General features: G+C 39.9%; 1 protein-coding gene across 2 annotated transcripts; it reads left to right on the top strand.

Annotated features, from left to right (window-relative positions):
* Window positions 1-570: 570 nt before the first annotated feature.
* slc6a17 (solute carrier family 6 member 17) lies at window positions 571-26,669 on the top strand. Of its 2 annotated transcripts, XM_012870624.3 has the most exons (12): window positions 571-978; window positions 6,305-6,712; window positions 14,423-14,580; window positions 16,507-16,633; window positions 18,128-18,309; window positions 18,974-19,084; window positions 20,929-21,170; window positions 21,257-21,449; window positions 21,769-21,961; window positions 22,061-22,220; window positions 23,149-23,311; window positions 24,021-24,383. In XM_012870624.3, exons 2-12 carry the CDS (start codon window positions 6,418-6,420, stop codon window positions 24,381-24,383), a joined length of 2,187 nt encoding a protein of 728 aa, XP_012726078.2. In that variant the 5' UTR covers window positions 571-978; window positions 6,305-6,417. The 2 variants fall into 2 exon arrangements, with proteins under 2 accessions (XP_012726078.2, XP_012726079.2); XM_012870625.3 differs by lacking the exon at window positions 571-978 and having other exon boundaries at window positions 6,418-6,712; window positions 24,021-26,669.
* The last annotated feature ends 911 nt before the right edge of the window (window positions 26,670-27,580 follow it).

Below are 27,580 nucleotides of genomic sequence, written 5' to 3'. Positions count from 1 at the left end.
TTCTTCTTTTTTTTTTTTTACCTACAATCCTTTCCTTTTCTTTTTACTTTCACTTCACAATGATGCACAACTTTCTGTTTTTGTTCCCAATTAAATAAACTGAAATTTCTGATGTGATTTTTTATTTTTATTTTTTTTAGAAAGTGCAAGTGGTTTGAATGGTTTTGAGTTAAGTCTGCATCACTCTTGTTGCAGTGACAGCAAGAATATTAGCTGACAGCGTTGTAGTGGGTAAAGATCTGGGAAAAAAAGAAAAGCAAACTTAAATTTTAAAAACAGTCTAAGAGCAGGAGCATGTGCAGAGCCAAGGGCTCACCTGGGGTCAGAAAGAAAGATTACTTTACCACTTATTATCTCTGCTTGAGAATTAAGCTCTGCAACTTGGGATTATCAAGCCTGCCTTTTTGGTAAATGAGGATATCCTTCAGGAATTATACGCACATGTAATAGTTTTTAGGGCTTTTTGACTGAACACCTGGTTGAAGGCTACCTGTGCGATCCTCTCATTATACTAATCTCCAATGAATATTATTGCAGATGTTTTTTTTTCTTTTTTTTCTTTTTTTTTCTGGATCAGCCGCTGACGTGCGCACGGGCGGATGAGTCAAACTTGCGTCAGACCTCGTCGTGACTTGCCATAGTAATGTATTTTTTCCCACAACACAGCCATAACCACGTGGAAACCAGACACGCGCGTGAGAAAAAGCTCGTTTTGAAGATCGTCGCAGAGAAGAAGTGAGAGAAACGGAGCCGAGCAGCGGGTTTGTGCAGTTCTAGCGAGAGAACTTGTGGCTGGCGTTGAGCTCCTGCGTCAGACTTTACGCACCATGCGCCCTGCGCGGCTGGAGGCTCTCCGTGAGTTTGCATCTATCTGAGCGCAGAGATGCTGCATGCGGAGACTGTGGCTGAATGAACGTAGCAAATATTCACGAAGGACTCAAGGAGCCACCCCGATCCGATCTCTACACCACGGAGAAGGTAAGAACTGATCCGCGTCGTTTGCAACCAGCTCAACTGTTTCTCCTTTACCCGTTAAATAAATATATCGTTTCCCTCCCTCTTTGTATTATCACAGTTATTTCTCGGTGTTTGTGGTTAGGATGGCTTGAAATCACTTGACAGAGAGCGGCAGCTTTCAGCTCCTCACCTGACAAACAGCCTCATTCTGAAACAACATCGACGCTGATCAATTCTCCATCTACGACGCTCGTTCATGTGTTGGCCTCTGTCTTCATTGCTGTTAGGTATTTACTTTGACCTTGACGGAGGTTGTGTGCACATAGGGACTCCGTCCTCCAGCAATCGCCTGACTGATGGCTGAATATTTTCATTCAGGTGTTATCCTGACGTGAGGTTCGGGGATGCATCCCGTCAAAGAAAAAAATGATCTGCACTGACTCCATTTTCAGCCTGGAGTTGTTTTTAAAAAAAGAAAAGAAAAAGCTAACAGATGAGATGAGCAGTGCGTGATGGCTGCCTCCTTGATAGATAGGCAATAGATGCAGCTACAGACCCATCACCTGCAGCTTTGCCACTCTACGGCCACCCCACCCCCCCAGCCCACACCTCTTTAATGCCTTCATAGCAGCTATTATTTGCAGAGTATATCACTCTCCGTCTGTTTGAGATAAGGAGAGGACAGAAAGAGAGAGAGGCATGGGCGAGAAACGATGCTGCGAAGATGAGATTTGAATTTTTTCCGAAAAAGCCCATCGCTAGGCAACCACAGCAGATAGAAGTGGAGCAAAGCGTCACCAGGAACCTGTTCTGTTGCATCGTCAGCTCCAGGGGGTCTGTGGAAACATGGGTATGTGGTTGGAGGGAGATGTTGCAGCAGCTTGTTGGGTGGCAGGGCGCACTCCTCCCGACCCTCTAGATTAATCCCAGTGGTCTAGAAATGCTGTTTTACTTTGAATAGATCAGGGGCTTTGCAAACGTATTCACACTCCTTTCCCCATTTTTGGTAGTTACAACCACAAACCACAATATATTTTATCAGGGCTTTGTGTAATAACAGACCAACATAAAATAGTGCATGATTATTAAGTTGAGAGTAAATGATATAAGGCATGGATTTAAACTAAACTCCCTTCAGTCAATAGTTTGTTTAACCAGCTTTCACTGCAATTGCATACTAAGTATTTTGGGGTATGCTTCTAAAAGCGTTGCACATCTGATCTAACCATCCCATTATGGTTCTGGCTGTATGTCTGGGGTTGTATTCCTGCTGGAAGGTGAACCTCAGCCACAGTCACAAATCTTTCTCCACCTCTGACAGGTTTTCTGTCAGAGGAACTTTGCCCCATCCACCTTACCACCAACTGGGATCAACTTCCCTGCTGCTGCTGCTGCTGCTGCTAAAGAAAGGCCTGCCCACAGCATGTTGCTGCCGCTATCGTGTGTTCAGGGTAACCTGCAGTGCTTGGTTTGGGTTTTAGCCACACATTGTTTGGCATGTGGGCCAAAAGATCACATTTTGGTCTTACCTGATCAGAGAGGCTGTTTATAATATGATGCATTAATCATGATCCCCTCCCCCTCCCCACAATACCTTGAGATGTTTTTGGGCCTGTTTTCTTTACGGTTCAGTTATCCCAGCCTCAACTTCTTGGGCAACTTTGCGGATGTCTCTGTTTGTGTGAGAACAGGAGAAAGATCAAATCTTAGCCTCGTTCCTCACATGGAGCTTGAGGATGAATCAGTGTAGTAGTTGTGTGCTGCAGTTCTGGAATGTGTGTCGTGCACCCTGCCTTTAAGCCGCTGAGTGTGTCGTGACTGCTGAGGAATGTGATGTGTGAGCTTCTTATTCAGCCTTTCAGAGGACCTCAGGGCCAGACAGCAGGCTACCGTTCTTAAGAAGTGACTCTGAATAGAAGCGGGGCCCAGATTTCTGTCAGCTGCATGTGTTTTCAAATTAAGCCCTTTGTCTTCAGATCAAACACCTCTGACTTTTCTTCTCTGCCCTTGAGCTGCCAGTAGAAAAAAAGTCAAGTCTCATCCATCCCTCTCAGCTAAAGAAGGCACTAGCTTTAAAAGTCTGCTCATTCATTTTCTACCTCTGCCGCTGCTTTTTTGGCATTTAACAAAAGTCACCTTTGTCAGTCTGTCAGGTTTTATTCAGCTGACCTTTAGTTAATAAGTATATGGACAGTTGACACACTCTTTTTGATTTTAATGTATATTTCAAACCCGTTTTTAATTCATAACATGGGAGCTGGAAATGTACATTTTACATGTTAGAGCTCGTGACTGTCTTTTTAGGGTTCTTCAGCAGGTTTAAACACAAATGTCATGAAAGAGCAGAGGAGGAATACATAGTATTCTAAGAGGAAATCTATCCTTTTTCTGCAACACAACTTGGTTGCCGTTTTTAATTCAGAGGCAGTGAGGTAAACCAGGTTAATGTCATTGATGCTGTCTCGAGTAAGAATTTACAGGTGTATCTGAATAAATTACAACATCATCAAAAACTTTATTTATGTCATCAGTTCAGTTTATCATACAGACTGATTATATATTATGATATTCCGGGTATAATTATAGACCTTAGAATTAAGCTGGAAGTCTCAAGTAAGATGTAAAAATCAAAATAGGAAAACATATTTCAGTGTTGATCAAATCCAGAAATGTGCTGGATAATAGAACAATGAATAAATGTTACGGGCAAGAAACTATTTACGTCCAGGCGATGTCCAAATAAAGTTTAGTGGCAGGTATGGGTTTTGATTTAGGAGGCAAAGAGAATAAAAAAAAAACCCAGTGTGCTCATAAAATGAAAAGGTGTTTGTGTGTTTTGGTTTGTGGGATGGATCTATGGAAGGGTTTGGATGTTGACTTGAAGCAAAGTCAAAATATAAATTAATGTAAAAACAATATGAGAATAATATTTCTGTGACATATAGTATAGCTGACGAGGGGCTGTGATGAGATTTGATTAATGTATTTTTCTGTCACATTGAATTCAAACATTGGTCGTAATTATTACAAATCCTTACTGTAAAATCAAATTGGACATTCAGGAAGTCAGTGTTTATGTTTCATTTGAGATGTATTGATTTATGAAAGCGATGTAACCAAAAGGGGTAGGGAATGAATAATTTTCAGTCCTACCTTCTCCTTTTGTTTTGCATGTCTGATAAATTTTGTTCTTGATGACTTCTTGTCTGCTGGACAGTCATGCATAATATCCCTCTGACTGATCGGCAATAATATAAAATAACTACATTTTATTTTTAGAAATCCTTTATTCTTGGTCTTACGTAGTAGTCAAATTGTTAATATCATTGAAATTACTTTGTTCTGTGCTAAACCCTAAATTATCTTAATTTTCTTTTTCTGTCCAAATGTATAGTGTAGGATCTGTTAAAAAAAAACTAATTTGTTTTGGCTCTCTTACCTGTAGGCAATACAACAGTAAATCAGTGGTCTGGTTTAATCAGTAAATGACTGTGAAATCCCCTGTTATGTAGGACAATAAGATCAAATGATCACAGTATCTCTTTTGTTGCTGTGTGATTCACTCCACTTTATTGTCAAGGATGAAGCAACATGCCACATAGGCTACTATCCAGCACAAGGCTGCAAAAAAGTTACTATATGCAAGATAGTATAAAAAGGCCCACTTTTTTCCTCGACCAAGAGAAATGCAGTAATGCTCCAGATTGTCACACTGTTGCACACATAAATAAATAAAAACATCCTGTCTGTAAAAGCTGTCTGATAAGGACAAAAAGTCATCAATAGCTGATTAAATCTGTGCTCTGAGGCTTAGTTTAACTGTGCTGCATTTTCCTGAGAGACACAGACCACTCACTGTTGTTCATGCCGCTCACATGACTCAACTCTAGTATAATGGGCTTTGCTGTGAAATGGATTGTAATTTGGTCTGAGAGATTCGTCTGCTGTAATGAAATGGATTACCAAGCTATCTTACGGCTCTGAAGTGCTGCTGTTTAAAAATGCTTTAGGTAAAAAAAATCTTCACTGCTTCTTCTTAATTAAATGATCAGTTTTAATTAAATCTAACTTTACTCTGTAATTTTACAACAACAATAGGCCATTAGAGGCATTTTCACAAGTTACATGATACTTTATAGCTTTTATTTCCAGACTGATGAATTATCTATAAGCTGTGCGTTGTTTAAGAGTATAATCCAATCAAAGATTCAGCAAGAAAATCAGCAAACTCTGGTGAGAAGGACTTTTAGGAATAACGCCTCATGCCCTTTTCTTCAGATGTCGTTGATTTCTTGTGTGGGATGAATGTTTAGGAAGTTTATCTCATCAGATCTTTTACAGTTCCTTGTAAAATCATAAATGGTAAATGGACTGTATTTATAAAGTGCTTTTCTCGTCATACTGTCCACTCAAAGTGCTTTACATTAGGGCCACATCATCTAACTCATAATTTGAGTTTACCTGTGTGTAATTTAATCACAGTACAAATCCAGACGTTCTACGAAGGCCTCAGAGGTTTTTCGGTGAACATCGGTGAACAAACAGCCTCTTGAAGACCAAGGAGCAAGGCACAAAAGGTCAGGGAGAAAGTCATGGAGAAGTTCAAAGCAAGGTTAAGTTATAATACTTTAGAAATCCCACAGACCCATGTTCACCACATCTGACAATAAAAGAGCATTGCTGATCTGAAAAACTACTAAAAATAATGCCTGGATAAGAGAGCAATAATCAGAGTAGCAGTGGAGGAGCCCCAGAGATGCACAGCTCAGGTGGAAAAGATTGCTAACAGAATAACTATTAATCATTATATCCCACATATTTGGCCTTTATGGAAGATTGGCAACCAGGAAAGCCATGGCTGAAAGAAAGCCTTAAGAAGTCTCATTTGCAGTTTGCCACAACCGATGAGAAAAACATGCACAAGAAGGTGCTGTGGTCAGATGAGATCAAAACGTAACCTTCTGGCCTACGTTCAGTAGGCTATGTAGGACAGATCCAGTGCACATCATTCCCAACATGCTTTCTCCATGGTGGAACATGATGGTGGCAGTATCATGCTGTGGGCATGCTTTTCTTTAGCAGGGGCAGGGAAGTCAGACTTGCTAGGAAGTTGGATGAAGCTGAATGAATGAATCAATCAATTTTATTGAATGAAGTTTATTCCTGGAAAACCTGGGAATTTCCCAAGACAAAGTGTCTCTTAAAGCAAATTTTTTACCACAGTCTGCCTGAACGTTCTGCCACGCTGGTTTACTGTCAATTTAACAAAACTAAATACGAGCCTCTAAAAACATGTGCTTTTTGATCAAAACATACATTTTTTGTTCTATTTCATGTCTTTTCACAGATTTAAGAAAACTTTCTCATCTCGACACATTCCCAGCATCCACTTGGTCGCTCCTCCATCAGACGCTCCACCATTAACTTCCCCTCCGAAGGAGCTTATTTGTTCCAGCAGCTATGCCAAAGAACACCAAGGTGACCCAGCGGGAGCACAGCAATGAGCCGGTCACAGAGTCCGTGGCTGACCTTCTGTCCCTGGAGCATCCCATGGACTATAAGAGCAGTCAGATGAGTATGGGGCTCAGTCCCGGATCCACTGCCCCAGGAAAGTCCCTGCTCCCAGAACAAGACCTAGAGGACGGCCGACCTGCGTGGAACAACAAGATGGAGTACATCCTTGCTCAAGTGGGCTTCTCAGTGGGTCTGGGAAACGTTTGGAGGTTTCCTTACCTGTGCCAGAAGAACGGTGGAGGTAAGTGAATATGTGGGCGTGCTAGCTTGCTCTCTATTTTAATCAAAGAACCCTTATCAGTACACTGCATTTTTATTCTTTGTGGGTCTGGCTCAGTCTCTAAATAGGCCAGCTATGTTGACTCATGACTACTAATACGACTTAAACATGATGCCAATACCGGTATTGATATCTGATACTGGTGTCCGTAAAATCCTTAACTCTAACTAACAGCTACAGCCATAGAATCGACGCCACTTCAACTTGAAGCATGAATGTTGGTTTTCCCCACAGGGTTAATTCCTTCAGGTTATGCTTCTTTGCCTTCTCACTGTTCAGCTATGATTTGAATTAACATGCTTACATATCCATGAAAAGTGGTAAATCTAATGATCCACTGATTTGCTGTAAAAAAACAGGACTATACAACAGATTATAGAGGCTTTCATATAACTACAGGATATATTATTCCTATTTCTTAAATTGTCTGTTTACACTAAAAATCTTCCTAAAGAAACCCACGCGTTCAGGTGTTACTGTGAATTAATGACCTAAGACAGGCTAATTATGCAGTGTAAGTTCTTTTTCACCCTGGTTCACACAAACACTGGAAAAACTGAAACAAAATAAACAAAACACCAAACAACTTCATATCCAGCCTGAAAAGCTTTTTTTATTTAGTCAAACTTATTGCTGATGTTGTTCTTTCTTTGGATTGGTAGGATATACTTTCCTTGTTTAAATATAACCATAATAGAATGTTTAGCCAAGGCTTGCACTGAATAAAAAGGGGAAAAACAATATTTATAAGAAGAAGCCAAAAAAAAAATAAAAAATGATAGTTCCAGTGAAAAGTTCTCGTCCACTCAAGAAGAGCATTTTGTATTTTTTTCAAAATCAAACAATGAAAACCTGAACAATTTTTTTTCATTTGTTTAGAGTAAAAAATTCATTTTCCACCAGTTTTGTGTGAAGAAATTATTTTAATTCAGCTAAATCGGAGGTTTCAAATAACAACAGTCTGTTTAAGATCTAACCAAATCATCTCAATTGGATTTAAGTTGCACATTTTTTCTAGGATACTCCAATGTCTACATTTTAGCTTTGGCTGAGAGCTTTGGATCATTGTCCTGCAGTACAATCCAGGTGTGCTTTAGCTTAAGATCACAGAGTGAAATCCTGCAGGAGTTTCTGATAGAGCAGATTTTATGGCTCCATCAATCATAGAAAATTGTTCAGGTCCTGATAAAGAGAGCAGCCCTTTACCATCAAACTGCTTCTACCATGTTTGGCTGCAGGTGTGACATTCATTTTCTAAAAGGCTGTGTCAGTTTTATGTCAGATGATTTCCACTTTTGTCTCATAAGCTAAAAAATTATCACCAAACCTTTGGAGATCATCAAAATGTGTTTTTTTTTTTAATCAGTTGTAGGTGTCGTTTTTGTTGTCAGGAGAGGATTTGGCCTTTGAACTCTTCAATGGATGCAATTTCCACCCAGTCTCTTTTTTTTTTTTACTGTAGAGTGATGAAGGAAGATGATTCACTGATTTCATCTGAAATATGCTTGTTTTTGTTTTGTTTAACCGAGTCAGTGTGGCCTGCAGTGCTTTAGGTTTTGTTCTGTTTCCTTTCTTGACCTTATGGATGAGTTTTAAATTCTCTCTCCTAGGCCACTCCTAGCAAGGTTTATCACTGGCTCAGGTTCTCTCCATTTGTGGATGATGCCTAACCTGACAACAGCCAGCTGCATGTATCGCTCCGCCTAGCTCCACTCACATACATCTGGAACCTCTCCATAGGAATTGCCTTTACTGAAGGCTGGGCCTTATCAAAACTCCTTGCATATGATTGGATAAGCCACTTGTCTGTCATTTTTATCGACGTGCTATTTCAACCACTCACACCGAAGCTAACCCGTGACGCTGATGAGACCGACGCAGGAAAAAAAACCCTTTTTTTTTTTTATTTATTTTTTTTTTATGTGTTTGCGGCTGTAGTGCAGGGTTTCCCGCAGCGCTATCTTGGCGAGGCGGCCGCGGAAAACGTGTCGCCCCCCCCCCCCCCCCCCGCTCCGCGAGCCGGTCCGCGGAAAACATGTCGTCCACCGCCCCCCCCCCCCCCCCCCCCGCTCCGCGAGTCGGTCCGCCTCACATAAGCAAATTCCCGCGGGAAACACTGTAGTGGCACACCTTTTATTGATAGTGAGCTGACAGGAAGAGGGAAGACAGGCGGCAAAGCGCCGCGGGTCAGAGTCTATCCCGGGCCGACCGCGTCGAGGACTAAAGGCCTCCCAATATGGTTAGCGCTAACCGCTAACTGTCCGCGTTGCGCGTCCGCGCCCCGGAAAACAAAACTTGCCAAATCCGGTCGGGAGAAGGGCGAAAACATGGTTTCCACCAACAAACGCCTTCAGAGCCGTTCTCTGATGTTCTTTTAATGAAACAATATCAGATAGATTGGACAACACGGAAGAAATAGCAGCATCAATGCTAACACTTGCTTCCTCGATGCGAGCCGCCATTGTTGTTGGAATCTCACGGTGGCTTCTCCACTACGTCACATCCATGAAATACCCGCCCTGCGTCCTGATTGGCCAGACCAAAAATTTGGTTGGGGAAATCACTTTCAATGAGCCATGTCCCAGATGTATGTGAGTGGAGCTAGGCGGAGCGATACATGCAGCTGGCTGTTGTCAGGTTAGATGATGCCTCCCACTAGCTATGTTTACATGCACAAAATTTCATGATCGGATTGAAATCTATTTGGATTAAAAACCAAAAACTAATCGGATTGTACCATTTAAATGGGCACACAATCAATTATTCTAGTCATAGTGTGCATTTATATTCACCTGTGTTTATGCATAATAGAGCCACTCTGATATGCCCCGTTATGAAATTTCCCTAAAAAAAAAAAAAACACAGAAGAAGAACTTCCGTCTTTGCTGAAAAATAGTAAACAAAGCAGTATTCTACGAGTTTGTTTGTCTTCCGAGGGCCCGGGCTGGACTTGCACCAGGTTCTAATTATGGTTGAAATGTTACTGAATAAATAACAAATTTTAAATATTTTAATGTTTATAAAGATATCTCAAGGCCATAGTAGGAGCCCCGACTGTTTTGCGGAAATATGTCACATTTACGTCAGGCACGCATGCTCACTCAGGTCAGCTTACCACATTCAGAATAACTTGAGCCTGACGTTTACATGCATGGCGATCAGATTATCAAACGGTATAAACCACTCCTATCATTCAAAATACTATTTCATTCTGATTGAGCTTAATCCGATCACAATATTCCAGTTACTTTTGTTCATATAAACGTAGCTACTGACTGTGCTTCACTGAAGTCTCAAAACCAAATGACTTTATAACCCTGGCTGATGGCAGTGACTTGGTTTCACATCTGTTCTTACATTTATGAAGATTGATGCATCATTTGTGGCTCCTTAAGGGATTTTAGCCTACTTCGTGCAGTTAATTCATGATTTAACAGGGACATCCTTACTCGAATGTCAATATTTATTTACCATAAATATAAAACCCTTTTGAACATAGAAAACGCATCTCATTGAAAGAAACTAAAGAAGTTGCATCTTATACCAGATTTAAGCAATTTTCTTCTGATATGATAGCAATAAATGTATGAATTATTTAATAAAATTAAGACTTTTTTTATTTTATCAGAAATGTTACTGTCACTAAAAACAAATCTTTAATCATAAATTGCACAAATTACTTTACACATAAGAAAGGAGCGCTGAATCCATCCAAAACATGGACAATAAGGGCATCTTAACAAGCTCAAGGATGACTAGGAAAATAAAACTAATTTCCTTAATTAATTAAAAAGTATTCAATTTTAATTTTAACCTCCAATGTGTTTATTTTATGTCCTTCAGTAAATTTCTGGAGCTTGTAAATCCTATAAAGAAACAGTTTTAAAAACATGCTGTCCTTTATGAGTTTCTACACAGGAAGCTCAGGTGAAATCCCGCCACCCTAAATATGTAAACCTTCAAACTAAAGGCGATCAAAAGCCATTCAGAGTCAAATACCTTTATTTTTGCTTTGAATTATAAGCTACAAATCTGATATCAACTTTCTCTTACATCTGGGGTGTGCAACTGTTTATTCTGCAGTGCATAAAATGTACAGACCATAGATGTGGGTTTGTTCCCATTGACTGAACATGAAAAAATGCTTATTTTTTTCCACGGTGGCCCAGCTTGGCCAGGCTGCCCTGAGCAGAAACTGTTGAAGACTGGGCCCAGATGAGACTGTATGACTTCGCTTTAGCGCGGTAAAAATAGAAACTGTTCCAGACAAAGTCAAGAAGAAATATTTTGACGGTTTGCATGTGTTTTATTTGAAATCACACCTGACGCATTCACAGAGCAAACCACTCTTACTGAGTCAGAGCTGCAGGCTCTTCAGCATTTGTCTGAATTAGTCAACATGCACCCTCAGCAGCAATGAGATTAGGCCTTTAGTCCTCAATGGGAAGAGGAAGCACAGAGATTTTAGCTTAAAAAGCCTCCCTGCAGCTCTTTGAGCTTCCTGTCTTTTTGGCAGCTTGATTTACTGTTATTATAATAAAATGTGAAGGTGGTGATGACTAAGAAGGAAGTTCAAAAATGAATAAAAATGCTCCTGGATTTGAGACATTGTTGTCTTGTGTGGGATGGGTTTGCATGAAATGTGTCCTATTTGAGCCCAATATGTGTGCATTTGAGCAGTTCAATATATTTCTGTGTAGAAAAAAAATAAAAGAGTAATTTTGTCTGAAGGTTGACTCAGTTGAAGGGGCTTTATTGCCCCTCTCAGTTCAGCTGGACCAAAAACACTTGTTAATTGGCCATTCTTTGGTTTCTGTTTCTGGTCAAGTTAATGTTCCCTTTAATTTATGATTAGTGCAGGAACAAATATTAGCTTAACACACCTCTCCCACAAAAAAAAACTAAACAAAAAAAAAAAAACTACTGTATTACTGATCTAACTGATGTGGAGGTAGGATGCTGATTCTTATCAAGAGAAGGTGGAAGCATAGTTGTGATTTTTAAAAGTACAGCTTCTTTTCACCAAAAATATTTTTTTTATCAACCTGATTTTTCATAGAACCTTCTTTTCATTGGGGCACCTCCATGCATCATTGTTAAGCTTTAATTGAGAGCGTTTGTAAACTTTTATGAATTGTTAACTTTTTTTGATTTTTTTAGAAAAATCATATTCCTTTGAGTCAATTTGACAGGTAAGTGTTGTATGATTTCATACAACACTTAATTTAGGATGTTGTGCAGACAGAATGAACAAGGGAGAAAATAACCGAAGTGAAGTTAAACTAATAATAAAAAGTATCGGTATGGCTTTTCACATTTTTTTTTTGATGTCCTGTGTCTGTTATGCTGCCTAATGTCTTCCTGTTATGACTGTCAGAGTTATGCTGCAAGAAAATAGTCTGTGCAAATAGACAATAAAGTTTAATTTTGTCCTATATTATCCTACTCTGATATGCAACGGTTCAATAGACAGGAATAAAATGTGTTGTTTACAGGGATGAAATGGTAACAGATGTGAAACAGGAAAGGAGCAAATTTACCTGGATCAAATGTGTTTCTCTCATGGTTTGCTTTATGTTAGTCTGTGTTTAATTCTAGTAGTCAAGATTAAATTAAATGTGGATGGAAATAACAGGTGTGAAACGTTTAAGATAATGTTTTTCTAAAGAATTTATATTTTACCCCATTTACATTTATTGTGGCTCTGATCCTTGTTTGCACCAGACGACTCTGTTAAAAAATTTGAGACTATCAACTCTTATCCAACCAAAACACGTTTATGTTGAGCTCTGCAAGACATTGAGTTCTGTGCTCTGGTGTCTGATACCTGTGATTTACATTAGATATTAGGCTTTTTGTGTCTAATCACTCGTATTGTTAATTTTCCATTTGCATAATGTTGTCTGTGTCTGTTTTATGTCATATCAGCCTCTCTCATCTCATGCTCTCTCAAAGTTGTCATACAGCAGAGCAATCACTCACCCGTTTCACTCCTCCAATCCTCCTCCTCGGTATTTGAACCCCTCCATTTAGTCAGCCATTGTCAGATTATCATGTTCTCCCCACGTTGTTATTAAGTATTCCACTGCAGCAAGATCTTGCCTGCCTTGTTCCCGCCAGATTCCAGATATGACCCTACGGGCAACTTTTAGCCAGTGGATATTTATTGAACTCAAATGAACACATTTAACTAAGTATGCTAGTAGGGTTGGGCAATATGGCTTAAAAATAAAATCACCAATATTATTATACCAAATCCAACAAATCCATTATTTTTACAGCTTTTTGTTTCACAAAAATAAATTATTTTAAAAACTTGCTTTAATTTCACACATTTTGTCTGGGTGTTAACCTAAATTCAAAGTGCAACTAAAAACAAGTTGTGAAACATGCTTGTAAAATAAAATGGCAGCCCTGCTGTTGTAAACAATGCAAATATAACAAAATGTTTGCTGCTAGTGGTTTTACACTTAACCTATGTTACTTCAAACTAACTTAAAAATATAAGTAAATGAGTAAATTAAAGTGCCTCATCTTATGGTAAAAAAAAAAGTTTCCTCTTTACAATATTTTTAACAGTATATTTTCCTAAACATATACTCAGTTTCTCTTCATGGAAATCCAATGACTGTATTGGCTAAATAAAATCCAGATTTTCAAATTTATCACCCAGAACTATATGCTAGAGATAGACAATGTCAGGAAAATATGCAATTGTGCTATTTTTGCGGCTGAATAATGCAATAGTGATTACAATTAACCCACATTTTTCTTACTTTTGTCTTTTGGTCATCACTATGTGCCCAAAAACTCTCCTTGAGCTTCCAGTATTACAGACACTAAAAACAGACATCCGTTGAGAGCTTTAAGAGTACTAGTAAAGTCAACTGGGCATGTATATAATAAGCATTCAGAGGATAAACATATAACAAAACTATAACACACACCGATAGTGCACTCATTGAAGATACAGTGATGACTGTAGCTTTAAGAAGTTTAATTCATGCATAGATTTGCCACTAAAATAGCTGAGAGAGTGGGAAAATCTGCAGTTTATCTCTTCAGTAACCCATTTTACTTGCATCTGTTCATTATGCCTATTCAGTGGAGATGCAAGAAAAAAGGATTCAGTCTGAAAGCCACTAATGACACAGTTGTGTTATGTTTCATTGTTTTGTTTGTCTCCTACTCTTTCTATTAGGCTGATACCGGCATTAGAATTAGCTTCAGGTCAAACGTGAATGATTTAATTCAGGCTCAGCCCCTCTGTAGCTGATCCTCATTGTGAAGCACGTCTCTGGCTTCAGATGCTTCTGTCACCATGGTGCCTCTTCATTTCTTGACGTAAGCGAGACTGGATGTGACTTGCTGTCGGCCGCCTGTTCTCTCCACACCCCACCCCCCTTCTGTGAAAGAGAGGGTCATGATAAAGTGTTGAGAAGGGGTTGAAAAAAACGTAGTGCTGGAGAAAAGCAAATGTTGAAGCAAATAAAAAGAGGGAGGAAGGAGTGTTGGTGTAAACAGAGAATGGAATCCAAAATAGGCCGAGTGTTGTTTCCTCTGCTGCTTTTAAATGAGGTTTCCCACTTCACCGCATTGAAACCTTTAAATAAATACTCCTGAACAAACTGCTTAAATTTGTTTCCTCCCCCTGTCTTTTCTCTGTGCCAGGTGCGTATCTGGTGCCCTACTTTATCCTCCTCCTCCTCATCGGCATCCCCTTGTTTTTCCTGGAGTTGGCCGTGGGTCAGAGGATCAGGCGGGGCAGCATCGGGGTGTGGAACTACGTCTACCCACAGCTGGGGGGCATTGGGGTTTCCAGCCTCATGGTAAGTATGTCATGTCAGCAACATTAACTTGTTGGATTACCACTCTCTATGACACAAGAATCTGACATTCAGTGTAATTTAGTCGTGGTTTTACATGCTCCCATTTCACATTATACATAATCTTAGGGCCCCATACTAGATAAATAGGTCCAAATTAAATTATGTTGTATAGATCCTAATCCAGATTTAACTAATATATTTATTTACAATCACACATTTAACTCTAAATATAATACATAATGTCAAATATAGTTGATTGTTTACTGTAAATTGATTAAAAAAATACTTATCTAAGGAAGATGGGCTCATTGCATCAAGGCATGGATTTACTATAGTCCCTCCTCCTGATCAAATATGCAAAGATGAGGAACTGCTTCCTTTTAACAAGGAGGGACCTCCAGCAGAATTAAGCTCTATATGAGCAGCCATCTGCAACAAGAAACTGAGCCAGCAGTATTTTCTGTAGGAAAGAAAAGCAAAGCACACAGAGGTAATGGCAGCAGTTGTCTTGGAGAGAAAAAGAGCCTATGAGAAATACTTACAAAGAAAGATCATTTAAAGGCAGCAATCATTGAAAATAAAGCACAAGTATAGTGGATGAAAAAACCAGCAGCATACGAACAACTGGTCATTATGTCCTCCAGCAGTCTAACCCTATAGCAGCATAACTACAGAGATAACCTAAGCCACTCTAACTATAAGCTTTATCATAAAGGAAAGTTTTAAGATTAGTCTTAAAAGTAGACAGGGTGTCTGCCTCACGGACCAAAACTGGGAGTTTGTTCCACAGGAGAGGAGCCTGATAGCTAAAGGATCTGCCTCCCATTCTACTTTTAGAGACTCTAGGAACCACCAGCAGACCTGCAGTCTGAGAGCGAAGTGCTCTGTTAGGAACATACGGGGTAATCAGAGCTCTGATATATTATGGAGCTTGATTATTAAGGGCTTTATACGTTAGAAGGAGAATTTTAAATTCTACTAAGAAAATGAAGAGAAGCTAGTGAATAAATGTGATCTAGATATAATCAAATTTTCATCTGTCTCTCACAATTTATCATTTGTATTCATAGGTGAGTAAAGGAGCCAAAAATTATACTCAAGTAGGATTGGCATTACTTAAATTTTTGTTTTGTTTTCTCATTCAAATGAATTAAAAAGTAGTCATCCAAAGAAAAATTGGCAAAACGTCTACCTGAATACTGAATAACTGTTAAATCAAAACATACAATTTAATTAGCACTAAATTCTATAATAAAAAAAACCCACAAAGTATAATATAAAGTTTTGGGAAAATTTTGGACCTCCAATGAATAAAATTTAAAAGAGTAAAAATAAGCACCATCATTGCCAGATAAACAAATTCAGGCAGAAGAAACACACATTTTCAAATCAAATCTCTTTACAACATAAAACCTTCTGAACTCTTCGTGCCTTTTCTTATGACCTCCTGTTGCTTTGAGGGATGTAAAAGAAATCAACATTCATCACTGATCTCCACCATAGTCTGTCCTCATCATCAGGAGTATTGACCCGTCATGTCCCCATCACATTATCATCAGCAGCTTAAAGCGGCCTGTCGGCACCTGAGTCGGTCAGTCAGCGACTCTTCTCTGTGTGTCAGTCATCCCGACACAAATTTCATCAGCCTAATGTAAACTAGGGGATGTGGAGCCGTGACCGGGGGCAGTGAGGCGTGTGGCAGCTCTGCTGTGGCATGGCAGCTTCAGCGGCTATAAATACCACCTCTTTGAGGACCACAGCCTTGGCGGTTGAGAGCAAACAGCTCAATAATTCATACGCACTTCGTCTTAAGCTGATGTGTACTGTGTGTGTGTGTGTGTGTGTGTCTGTGTCCCGACTCACATCGCCTCAGTGTGTGCTGTTTGGTTAATGCTTCTTTCTGGTGTCTCTCTCGTGTCTCCTCAGGTCTGCGGGTTTGTTGGCCTCTATTACAATGTAATTATCGGCTGGAGCATCTTCTATTTCTTCCAGTCGTTTCAGTATCCGCTGCCTTGGGCTGAATGTCCTGTCAAGATAAATGGAACCCAAGCCAGTGAGTTTTTCACCTAAATACACAATGCAAAATGCAAGTTGCCCACACGTCACTTCTGCTCTCTTACTGGGATTCTGTCGGCACCAAAATAGAGGGAAAAGAACAGAAATGGTTCCTTAATAAAAGTCTATCTCATATTCTGCAGTTAGACTCAGCAGAGTGAGACATACAGGCCAGTGCTGTGCAGGGTGTTAAAGCTGCATAACGTTTTGAATTAAAGCAGCTTTCTTTGCTGAGGCTCTGTCTCCAAATAGCAGCGTCTTGCCAGGAGTCCAGCGGAGAATCATCTGCGCTGTCGCAGCGGCTAGTGCAGCGCTGCAGTTCACCCCAGCACACAGCTCTGTTTTGAATGCTGGTTAGTTAGCTGACTGTCAGTGTCTCGTCCAGCTGGCGGCAGCAGCAGACGTGGAGACATTAAAAGTTTCCATTAACACACGTTGTCTGTTCTGTGTCTAATTTAAAGTCAGTGTTAGATTGTATTATATATTCTTTGTAAATTCATAATTCTTGAACCTTTCACATTCTATCACGTTAACACCAAATGTTTCAGTGTATCTTAACGGGATCTTATGTAATGGACCAACATAAAGTAGGAAATCAGTGTGAAATGGAAAATTATGCTTGATTTCTCACCAATAAAATATCAGAAAAGTCTGCCATGTACAGTCCTATTTCATAAATTAGAATATGATTGAAAAGTATTTTTTTTCAGTAGCTCAATTGAATAAGGGAAACACGTTATATAGATTAACACAGAAAGATAATGTTTTAATGTCTTTATTTCTTTTAACTATGATTTTCCCCACCTCCAGCTAAGAAAAACACTGTACTTAAGATTGGTATATTGCATCAGACCAAAAAAAGTAACAGTTTTCATGCAGAAATTGGGTCTTTTTTTCTTTTTTTTTTTTCAAAAGGTACTTTAATCTGATAAACAAGCCTCTTGGAAATACATATTCTAATTTACTGAAAACGACTGTATTTGTATTTATCCTTCTTTTTTCTGATACTAAAAAATCTAGTGCAACCAGTGCACCCTTCAGCTGTCTCCCAATCAGAAAAGTCAAAGTCTGTTCATGTGTTAGACTGGCCTAGTCAATGCCCAAGACTTTAAAATTGATGTTCTCAGACACTTTCCTTCAAATATGATGGAGCCTGAGCTTTTACCCAAAGAAGAAGGAGCAGAAACTGAACTCAGGAGGGGCTGAAAATAACTGACTTTTCAGATTTCACAAAATAATTTGCCTTTCACAGTATTACTTTCAGCTGGTCTATCATATAAAAGCCTATTAAAATATATTGAATTCTTTAGTCACAATGTGACAAACTACGTATGAAGACTGAATGCTTTTTTCATTCAGTTCAGGATTAGCCAGTCCTTTGCACAACACGTTGTTTTGTTGCTACTTTGATAAGCGTCTACGTGTCTTTTAATCTAAATCACTCTAAGTAAGGCTCGTGTTATCTCTTTCATTTTCCTGGCTGCGGTTCTAGTTGTGGAGCCAGAATGCGAGAAGAGCTCAGCCACCACCTATTTCTGGTATCGCCAGACCCTGAACATCACTAGCACCATCGATGACACCGGTGGCCTAAACTGGAAGATGACCCTGTCCCTGCTGGTGGCTTGGATCCTGGTCTGCCTGGCCGTCATCAAGGGCATCCAATCCTCCGGGAAGGTAGGCAGCCTTTGTGGCTGAATCCACCGCCTGCGCACGTTTAATTTGTCCGTTTTATCTTTCCACACTGCAAAGAGTTAACACCAAGATAATAAATCCTTTCCACAAAAGCTCTCCGTATATATGTTTTTAATCACCGATTTATCCGTATCTGTGAGGGCTTTTCTGACGTTGCTTTGCGGGCAAAGGTAAAACACTAAGCCTCTCATCCTCGCGTGTCTATTTTTGGATCTCATCTAGATCATGGAAGTCAGGGAGATGCAACATTGATAAGCTTAAACTGAACCAAGGAACTACTGGTTCCTGATGTGGATGGAAAACTACAAGATGCTGTGCTCTCGAGCCAAAATCTGAGTCATGAGGCATATCATTATGCTAAATCCAGCTCAGGTCTGACACATTTCCTTAAAAACACTGAGCGCAGTGATCCAGTTAGCAGAGTTTTATCGAGTCCCTGATATGCTGGGGGAAGGATTTCAGCCTCCGTGGGCTCATCTCACAGATTTGGTTTGAAGCGAACACAGAGCAGCTCTGGTACTGATCCAGCATGAGTGTGTGTGGAAGTGGGTCTGATTGCACTTCTCCATCCATGTGCGAGGGGCTCCATAAAAAGCGTATCCATGGCAACGCCGTTTGATGTGGTGGACTTTCTCTCCTCTTTTAGGTGATGTACTTCAGCTCTCTCTTCCCATACGTGGTGCTCTTCTGTTTCCTGGTACGAGGCCTGATGCTGAAAGGTTCGGTGGACGGCATCGCTCACATGTTCACGCCCAAGGTGAGAGAGAAAAGGCCGATTATTTTTCACACCAAAAGGAGCAATCGGCAGGCAGAAACTCTGGAATTGATTACACTTGATCACTTTAGGGGGGTTCAGGGTATTTTAAAAGAATAGAAACACCAGATTGTTGCTTTGTGCATGTAAAGAAATAACACAACCTCACTACTCTCAAAGCTGAGTGTAAGGTTACTGCACAACACTTGTCAGCTTCTTTCATAGTTTAAGCATCTCTCATTAGGATCCAATTACACGAAAATGTCAATGATATCCACATAAGGTGATGATAAGGAGCAGTGTCTCCCTCTACTGGTGAATGGATACTCAGAAAAATTCATAGAACAACACCACAGCTTGCACTGCAATTGCTTTATCTTAAAATAATGGATTTTGCAGCATTAGATATGTTATTATGGGACTGCTTGGGACAAAAAGATTTCATGTTCTTTGTGTTTCTACCTTTTATACAAATGCAATAAAGTCTCAAACTAATTCTAACTTTCAGCAAAATTACTAAACAGTTTGCTAAAAACATACAAACATACAGGAATGTACTGTCAAAAAGACATATTTTGAGTCAAAATAGGAAAAGAGTATAAAATTAAAATTATTCAAGCTGTATTTTAATGCAGCTGAATCGTGTTAAAATTAAATTAGGTAAAGATGTAAGTTGAACTCAAATCACAATTTCTGTTTTCTACTGTTTCGTACTATTCGTGTTTATAATTTTTTGTTATTTTTTTTTTATTTTCACACCTTTTCAAATAAAACTCCCTGCAACTTTACTAAATTGCTTTTAGGTTTGAGTGTGTGCCCATAGTTGCTTGTCATGTCTCTGACTTGCCCGGTGAGGATGTGGCAAACTGTTTGGGGAGGAGATAGGCACCAGACCCTGTGACCATGCAGGGATAAGCCGGTGCAGACAGTGGATGGGTGGATTTTAAACACATCTATAGCTCCAAAACACCTTCAGGCTGGATTATTCTGTATTGACATGATCTGCGATCTGCCTACTCACTTTCTTGATGTCACTCCAAACCACAGAGATGGATTAAATTTGACTGAAAGAAAACAATCCAGCCCTCTTGGATGCAAAACACAGTGATAAATACATATTTTTAGAGGATAATTGGGGAAACTGGTCTAGTTCACTTTAATATGTCCCTCGTGTTGCAAGGCTCAGCCTTAATAGTCAGTTGACAGATCTTGATTTCATTGTCCAATGTGGCAAGTTTCCTCTTTTTCTTTCTCTATAGCATTTGGTCTCTTAATTTCTACATGGATTCTGCATGGTAAAACTGGCTATAAATAATGTGGCAACTATAAACATTCCTTTTCCGGTTTTGAATCATTAATATAAATATATCGTAATCACACATCTGTGATTTAAAAATAATAATTGGCTGCTAACGTCTGAAGTTTAAAATAAACATATCCTTAATTAGACCAGGTACTTCTAGAGCATTCAAATGCCATGTCCAGTTAATCCATCAATATGAAAAATGAACTGAATGAGATGCTGACATGACAGAAAAGTAACATAGGTGCCCATGAAGCATTTTTTTAAATTTCACACTCAGTTTATGTGTATTATTCAGAGTGGGGAGCACATCAAAAGTGGAACAAAGACATCACAGGACACGATGTTCCACAAAATGCTCTTAATTTCCTTATATTTGGACCCACTTAACACATAGTTTAGTGTGCTTCTGTACTAGGAAACCAACTGATTCTGAGTAATTTTATAATTTCTGCCAGTGATTGCAAGTAAGCTTCTGACAAGAGTTACATTTCTGTCATGGTCAAAGAACAGTGCCATTTATCTTGTCACCTTTTCTCACCAGCTGGAAAAAATGCTGGAGCCGCAGGTATGGAGAGAAGCAGCTACACAGGTGTTCTTCGCCCTCGGCCTGGGCTTCGGGGGCGTCATCGCTTTCTCCAGCTACAATAAGAGAGACAACAACTGCCACTTCGATGCAGCTCTGGTTTCCATCATCAACTTCGTCACCTCCATCCTGGCCACTTTGGTGGTGTTTGCTGTCCTGGGCTTCAAAGCCAACATCATGAATGAGAAGTGTGTTGTCGAGTGAGTATGTCTTACGGAAACCGCTGCTCCTCGGCAGATGATTCTCCTTTCAGTGATTGGTAACATCTTTGTCTTTCCTTTTCCAGCAACACAGAGAAGATCCTGGGTTACCTGAACACAGGCGTGTTAAGCAAAGAGCTCATTCCTCCTCACATCAACTTCTCCCACCTGACGTCTCAGGACTACTCGGAAATGTTCGGAGTCATCAAGACCGTGAAGGAGGACATCTTTGGCCAGCTGGGTCTGGACCCCTGTATCCTGGAGGATGAACTTAATAAGGTCACTCCAATGTGATTCTGTTCCTGGACAGTTTCAAAACATGGAGAGAAGTTAAAGAAAGGGGAAAGGACAGAGAATTGTGAAACCAATTATGCGTTTATAGTAATTTTCTTCCAATTACTGTCGGTGCTTCTGTCTGTTTTTAGGGGCGTTTAAATTTAGATGTAGTTACTTTCGACGTAAAGTGAATATTCCCAGTTACAATATAATTAATGAATCGAGAGATAGAAGGAAAGTGAATAATTTTCATGAATCTTTCAGCGGCTAAGTAGTTGTGTTTGACTGCTGTGATCATCTCCACCTTCCTTTTCTCTTTTAGGCGGTTCAGGGTACAGGCCTGGCCTTCATCGCCTTCACCGAGGCCATGACGCACTTCCCCGCCAGTCCCTTCTGGTCTGTAATGTTCTTCTTCATGCTTATCAACTTGGGCCTGGGAAGCATGATCGGAACCATGACGGGCATCACCACGCCCGTACTGGACACCTTCAAGATCCGCAAGGAGATCCTGTGTGGTGAGTCCTGCCTCTGGTTCTCCGGGTCAGTGACATAGTAAAATCAGAGAGTAGGATCAGCGTTTCACTGGACGTTTCTCCCATGCGTGTCTCTTTTAGTGGTTTGCTGCATAATAGCCTTCCTGCTGGGCTTGCTGTTTGTTCAGCGTTCAGGGAACTACTTTGTCACCATGTTTGATGACTACTCCGCCGGTTTACCACTCACTGTGGTTGTGATCCTAGAGAACATCTCCGTAGCCTGGATATACGGGACTAAGAGGTACCATGGCTGGATATCCTTGTTTGCATGTGTGCGTTTCTAAGAAAATAATAGAAAAATTAGATCTCATGTACGGCTGGACGATAATTCAATAACTATATATATCGATCGATAGACATATATTAATGATACAAAAAAGGGTCAATAAAAGTGCAATAGAATAACAGTTTTCCTACCTTGTGCATTCTAGCCATGTAGGTTAATACTATTGTCATTACATCCTCTCAACCAATCACAACGCAGGTCCAGGAACTAAGCTCCGCCCCCTTCAAAGTGTTCAAAGAGCAGGCATTGTTTTTTCTTTTTAAAAACTTGCAGTTTTGGTAAAAAAAAAAATATGGTTGAATAAATGGTTTGAGTTTGAATTCAGTGTTTGTGTGTTCCTTATCTTGAAACTAGGTCACTAAGCAACAGCATAAAATAACCAGGGCTACATTTAAAAATTTGTTTTGAATTTGTTGATAGTTATTGATATCGATCAGTACGATTTCTATTTTATCGATATGATTATTTTTCTATATCGTCCAGCTCTAATCTCATGCTGGTTCTTAGATGAACATGATGCATTCATGGTTTTTAGGTATTGCTTTAAACTGAAATAGAGAATTAAAAACAACCTTAGTTAAATTCTTATCTTGATTCAATATCAGTTCTTCAAACAACACTTTTGTTTCAAATGTAGGAGCCATATGCTATTTATCCTTACAAAAAGTTCTATCGTAAACAAACAAGCCTTGTTCCATCTGAAATCCCATTACACTGTCGTAAGCTGTATGCATAGAAATTACGTTCTGTATGCACTCTGTACATAAAAAATGACAATAAAGTTGTCTAAGTTGTGAGTCTAATAGTGCTTGTTATTGTTTGCATTGGAACATTTTCTCCCAAATGGAACCGCTTTGTACTGATTTTTCCTTTGTATTTTTAGATTCATGCAGGATCTAGAGGACATGCTTGGCTTCAGGCCATACAGCTTCTACTACTACATGTGGAGATATGTGTCCCCTGCTATCCTGGTGGTGCTCATTATTGCAACTGTCATCGAGATGTCAGTCAGTCCCGCAGGATACAACGCATGGGTGGAGGAGGAGGTCAGTTCCTCTTGGCTGTCTGTTTTTATCTATACCAAATATAAGTGAAAGCTTGAAAGAGTTTCACAAAATAATATACTAATAACCAGTTGTATTGGATTGTATGGAATCAAATGGCAAATGATCTTGTTGTCGAAGTTTATGCTTCGATGTTCATGACATTCCTTCCAAAGATTTGTAAAAAGCCTTAAAGTTCATTTCGATTTTATTGCATTTTTTAAAATGATTATTGTCAAATTGGACTGTCTTCACCTGCATCTAAACAAAAATAGATTGATTTGATTACATTTTTCTACGTTATTGTTATAATTTGGGTCTTTTTATCTTGTAAAGAGAGTATATTTGTTGTGAATATTTGCTATTATTAAGAAAAACTTAATTGAATTGAGAGGAAAACAAGTGAAACTGAGCTGGACAAGGACCCGACTTTGTCTTATTGCCACATACAGTACAGTTAGCAGGACGGTAGGGGAGGTAAAGCACTTTCCAAGAGAACTGCAGCTAAAAATGGCATCTTGGGGCAAACATGGCTCCTTCATGAGAATAAATTAAGGCTTTTGTTTCACATTTTTACCCGGGGTTCCAATAGTTGTATTTGGCTTTGTTTGTGTATTATGTCTAAAAATAATGTTTGTAAACCTAGATATGTTTTAACCTTAAATTCTGCTTTTGCCTCCTCTCATCTTTGCCGTTTCTCTTTTACATTTAGGGCTCAGAGCGTTTCCACAGCTACCCTCCGTGGGCTTTAGCCATGGCCTACTCCCTCATCGTGGTTGCCATGCTGCCTTTGCCCATCGTCTTCATTGTCCGCCACTTTAACTTGGTCTCAGACGGCTCCAACAAGCTGTCGGTGTCCTACCGCAAGGGCATGATGAAGGATATCTCCAACCTGGAGGAGCAGGACGAGCAGCGCTTTATCCTCGGCAAGAATCCCAGCGAGGCTCCCTCCCCTATGCCCGCCCCACGCGCTTATCTTGGGCCCGGCGGCACCCAGGAGATGACCAACACCAACTACGGCACCAGCACCAAGACGGGATACCAGAACATTGGCTCTCCCGAGTCTGAGCTATGATCTAATGAGCTCCACCGTCCTCCCGCTTACACAAAAGCCCACCCGTATAGAAGGGAGGGAGATAGAGAAGGTGGAGAAAATTCAGTTGCAGCATTCCTCACACCTTAACCTCCAGCGAAAAATTCCTCCATCCTCTCCTTTTCTGCTTCATTACTACTTTACTGCACATCTTTATGGCAGTAACAGAGAGCAGTGAGGAAAGGATGTTTAAACCGGCCAAGGCATTATTGGTGCTGAAATAGAGAAAAAGAGATACAAATAGATAGATGTTAAAAGATATAGTTGGGTGGCATAGATTATAACTAGAGGAGCATAGATTGGTTTGTGTTATGCCAGTCAGAAAAAAACTAAGGTCTGATACTTTTGCTCGGTTAACACACTATGCTGGCCACTGACAACACTTCTCAGTGTGGAAACTGTTACAGTGAGATTTACAAAGTTGGCTATTTTCAGTATCAGTGAGGTATTAAAAAGTAAGTCAGAGGAGGCACAAAGATGTAAGTAGAATTTAAAATGACAACTGTCTATCATGGGGGGGGCAATTTGCAGAAGATACGTGGAAGGCTTAATGACTACTGAGTACAATGACTATTTATATTATGGCAACCTGAAATGTAAGAGTTAAAAGTCTGAATGCCTAGAATATCCACAGGGCTATGACTGTTTTCCTTTATATCAGCACCACTATTTGCTAACATATTGTGCTTCAAGAGAAATGGAAATTTGCTCAAATCGGAGAGGAAATAGGCAACAAAAATCCATTTGGTGCATTTAGACTTTCTCTGAGGTTAAGCAGCGGGCAATGCTACAATGTTTTGAGGAGGACAGAACTTAAATTGCTTTTGGTAACCAGTTCGGGTTTCAATTGGTTGATTAGATGTTGCTGTTGGAATAGGATTGAGGGAGACTTGGGGGAGAAAAAAAAAACATCTGATCCATATCAGAACACTTTTCATGGAAAAAAAAAGTGGTTAAACATACATCCATCACAATATGTAGTGAAAGATACAGATAGTGTTACAAGGACATATTATTTTTGATTTTTTTGTGCCTATCATGCATCAGCAATAATATCAGTGCTCATGAAATGACAGCTCTCCTCCTATCTCTATTTTCTCCTCTAATGTACATTAAAACACTGTATATAAATGTAGTGCAATAGTTTAAGACACCACCATGCGTACACGCTGCAATAGAGATGAAAGAGGGCTTTACCTTTGTCCCTCATCTTTTCTACAAGCACAGCACCACGGGCACCGGCCATGTTTAGAGCATCTCTGAGCCTTAACTCTTGTCTTTTTAGCAACGTTCCTCCTTGTTGAGCATGGCAGGACTTTTACTGAATGGTTTAGGTCTGCAGATGCAGAGCAGGGAGTATCTGTTTTAAGGAAGCAGACAGAGAAGTACGCTTTGTGTGTTTATATATATACACAGATGTGCGTGTCTGTGCGCTGTCTGCCACTGAATGAGTACCTGCCTGTTTAAAAATAGAGCAGCGTCACCCAGGGGAAGCCGTGGCAACGCGCACCATAGAAACAGATTCTGGTCTGATGTGGAGGAGGAGGAGGAGGAGGAGGAGCGGCAAGGCGGACACCTTGCTTTGTCTGCTCCACCTGCGTATCCATCCATGCCCTACATACAGTTCTCACCAGTGTTGTTACAGTGCACTGGATATATGTGGTTCACTGCCATGCCTCTGTTTACCTGTCATACTTCATCCCTGAGAGGATGGGTCCAGGTTTAGGTGTTGTACATTCCTCTAATAATAGCGACCACAAAATTCAATCAGCACTACAAGCTACACTTCAATATCTTTCTGTTATCCAAAGTGTGAAAACAAAGCCTTTTTTTTTTTAATTCCAACATATAATCTTGAGAGACAGTGGAAATGTAATGTGATGTTAATGTTTTAAATAAGTGATAGTACCTGGATTTGGCCACTGGATGTCTCTGCTGGCCAGCAGAGGAACCAGTGCTGTTATTTTGTCTGTGGCCCCTCCCTGTGAGAGCACCAACACCTGAGACTGCCTCCAGAAATGGAGTGAAGCAGAATCAGTCAGACTGTTTGGTGCCTGAGCAGCATCTGTGTCGTCTGCCTTATGCTTCTATCATCTGATCACTGTTTGCTTTGTGGATCGTCTGCGCCAATGTTTTGTCTCCGTCACATGAGCACTTTAATTAGATTCAGACCCTGGAGTTGTTTGTTAAGCACAAAATTAGGGAAACAAAGATATTTTAGCAGTATATTTGTTCATGAAGAGAAGGGGTTATGAATGTCAGCTGCACGCACAGGACACAAATTGTGAAAATTTTAGAATGTTATTCAATTGATGTCCTATTTTGAAATCTTTCTTTGCAAACTTTGATTGACCCCTGTCGTTTTTGTTGAGTTTGAACCAAATTGTGGAGTTTTTAAAGGAATATGGTAATCTAAACTGTAATTTCTGCAACATTTACACTTATCAGATTACAGCACAAAGAAAACCTGAACTTTAAAGATTTTCAAATGAATCCCCTTAAAACTTTCTCGATCTTGTTGCTTTTTGTCTGATTTTAGCAAGTCGGATGAATGCAGTTATTGGATTTACTTTTTTTTTCTGACGATTTCAGACTTGTCAAATGTGTTGCAGATTTTTATTTATTTTTTTATTTTGAGCTTTTTATGGTACTAGTGGCTCATTTTTTTGTATAGTGGGCTGACAGGAAAGGGGGTACAAGAGAAGGGAAGAGTCAGAGTCGAACCCGGGTCGCCCTAAACTAAGGCCTCTGTACATGGGTCTTGCATGCTAACCACCGCGCCACCGAAGCACACCCCTCAGATTTTAATTTATATTGAAACTTGCATGGCACATTTTTTTGCAGAAAGCACATAACCTGAAGCGAAGGCACGTATTGGCGTGAAACTTGCAGTCAAAGCACATTATAGGATAGCACAACTATGAGCATGCAGGAGTTATGATGTCATGACGGATACAATTTTAAGATGTAAATCTAATCCTGTAGCCAGAGGATGTTGGTCAATGAACGGACACCTTGTCTACTTTAAATCCTGCATCCTACGAAACGTCGAGAGCACAGCTGCACAATAAAAGCCACTGCCATCAATAAAAGTAACAAAACTGCCCTATAATGTCTATAGCTGAGCAGAGCAGGGTCCTAGCTATCTGCCCCTGACAATGGTATTATAAGCAATGATC

Source organism: Fundulus heteroclitus, chromosome 1 (assembly GCF_011125445.2).
Source record: "Fundulus heteroclitus isolate FHET01 chromosome 1, MU-UCD_Fhet_4.1, whole genome shotgun sequence".
Taxonomy (NCBI): domain Eukaryota; kingdom Metazoa; phylum Chordata; class Actinopteri; order Cyprinodontiformes; family Fundulidae; genus Fundulus; species Fundulus heteroclitus.
Note: the sequence above shows the minus strand (reverse complement) of the source record. Positions and strands in the feature narration are given on the sequence as shown.

Coding starts and splice junctions, on each gene's coding strand:
- slc6a17 (XM_012870625.3), top strand. CDS start 6,418: ATGCCAAAGAACACCAAGGTGACCCAGCGGGAGCACAGCAATGAGCCG. Junction 6,713..14,422: donor GTGCCAGAAGAACGGTGGAG/GTAAGTGAATAT, acceptor TCTCTGTGCCAG/GTGCGTATCTGGTGCCCTAC. Junction 16,634..18,127: donor GATAAATGGAACCCAAGCCA/GTGAGTTTTTCA, acceptor CTGCGGTTCTAG/TTGTGGAGCCAGAATGCGAG.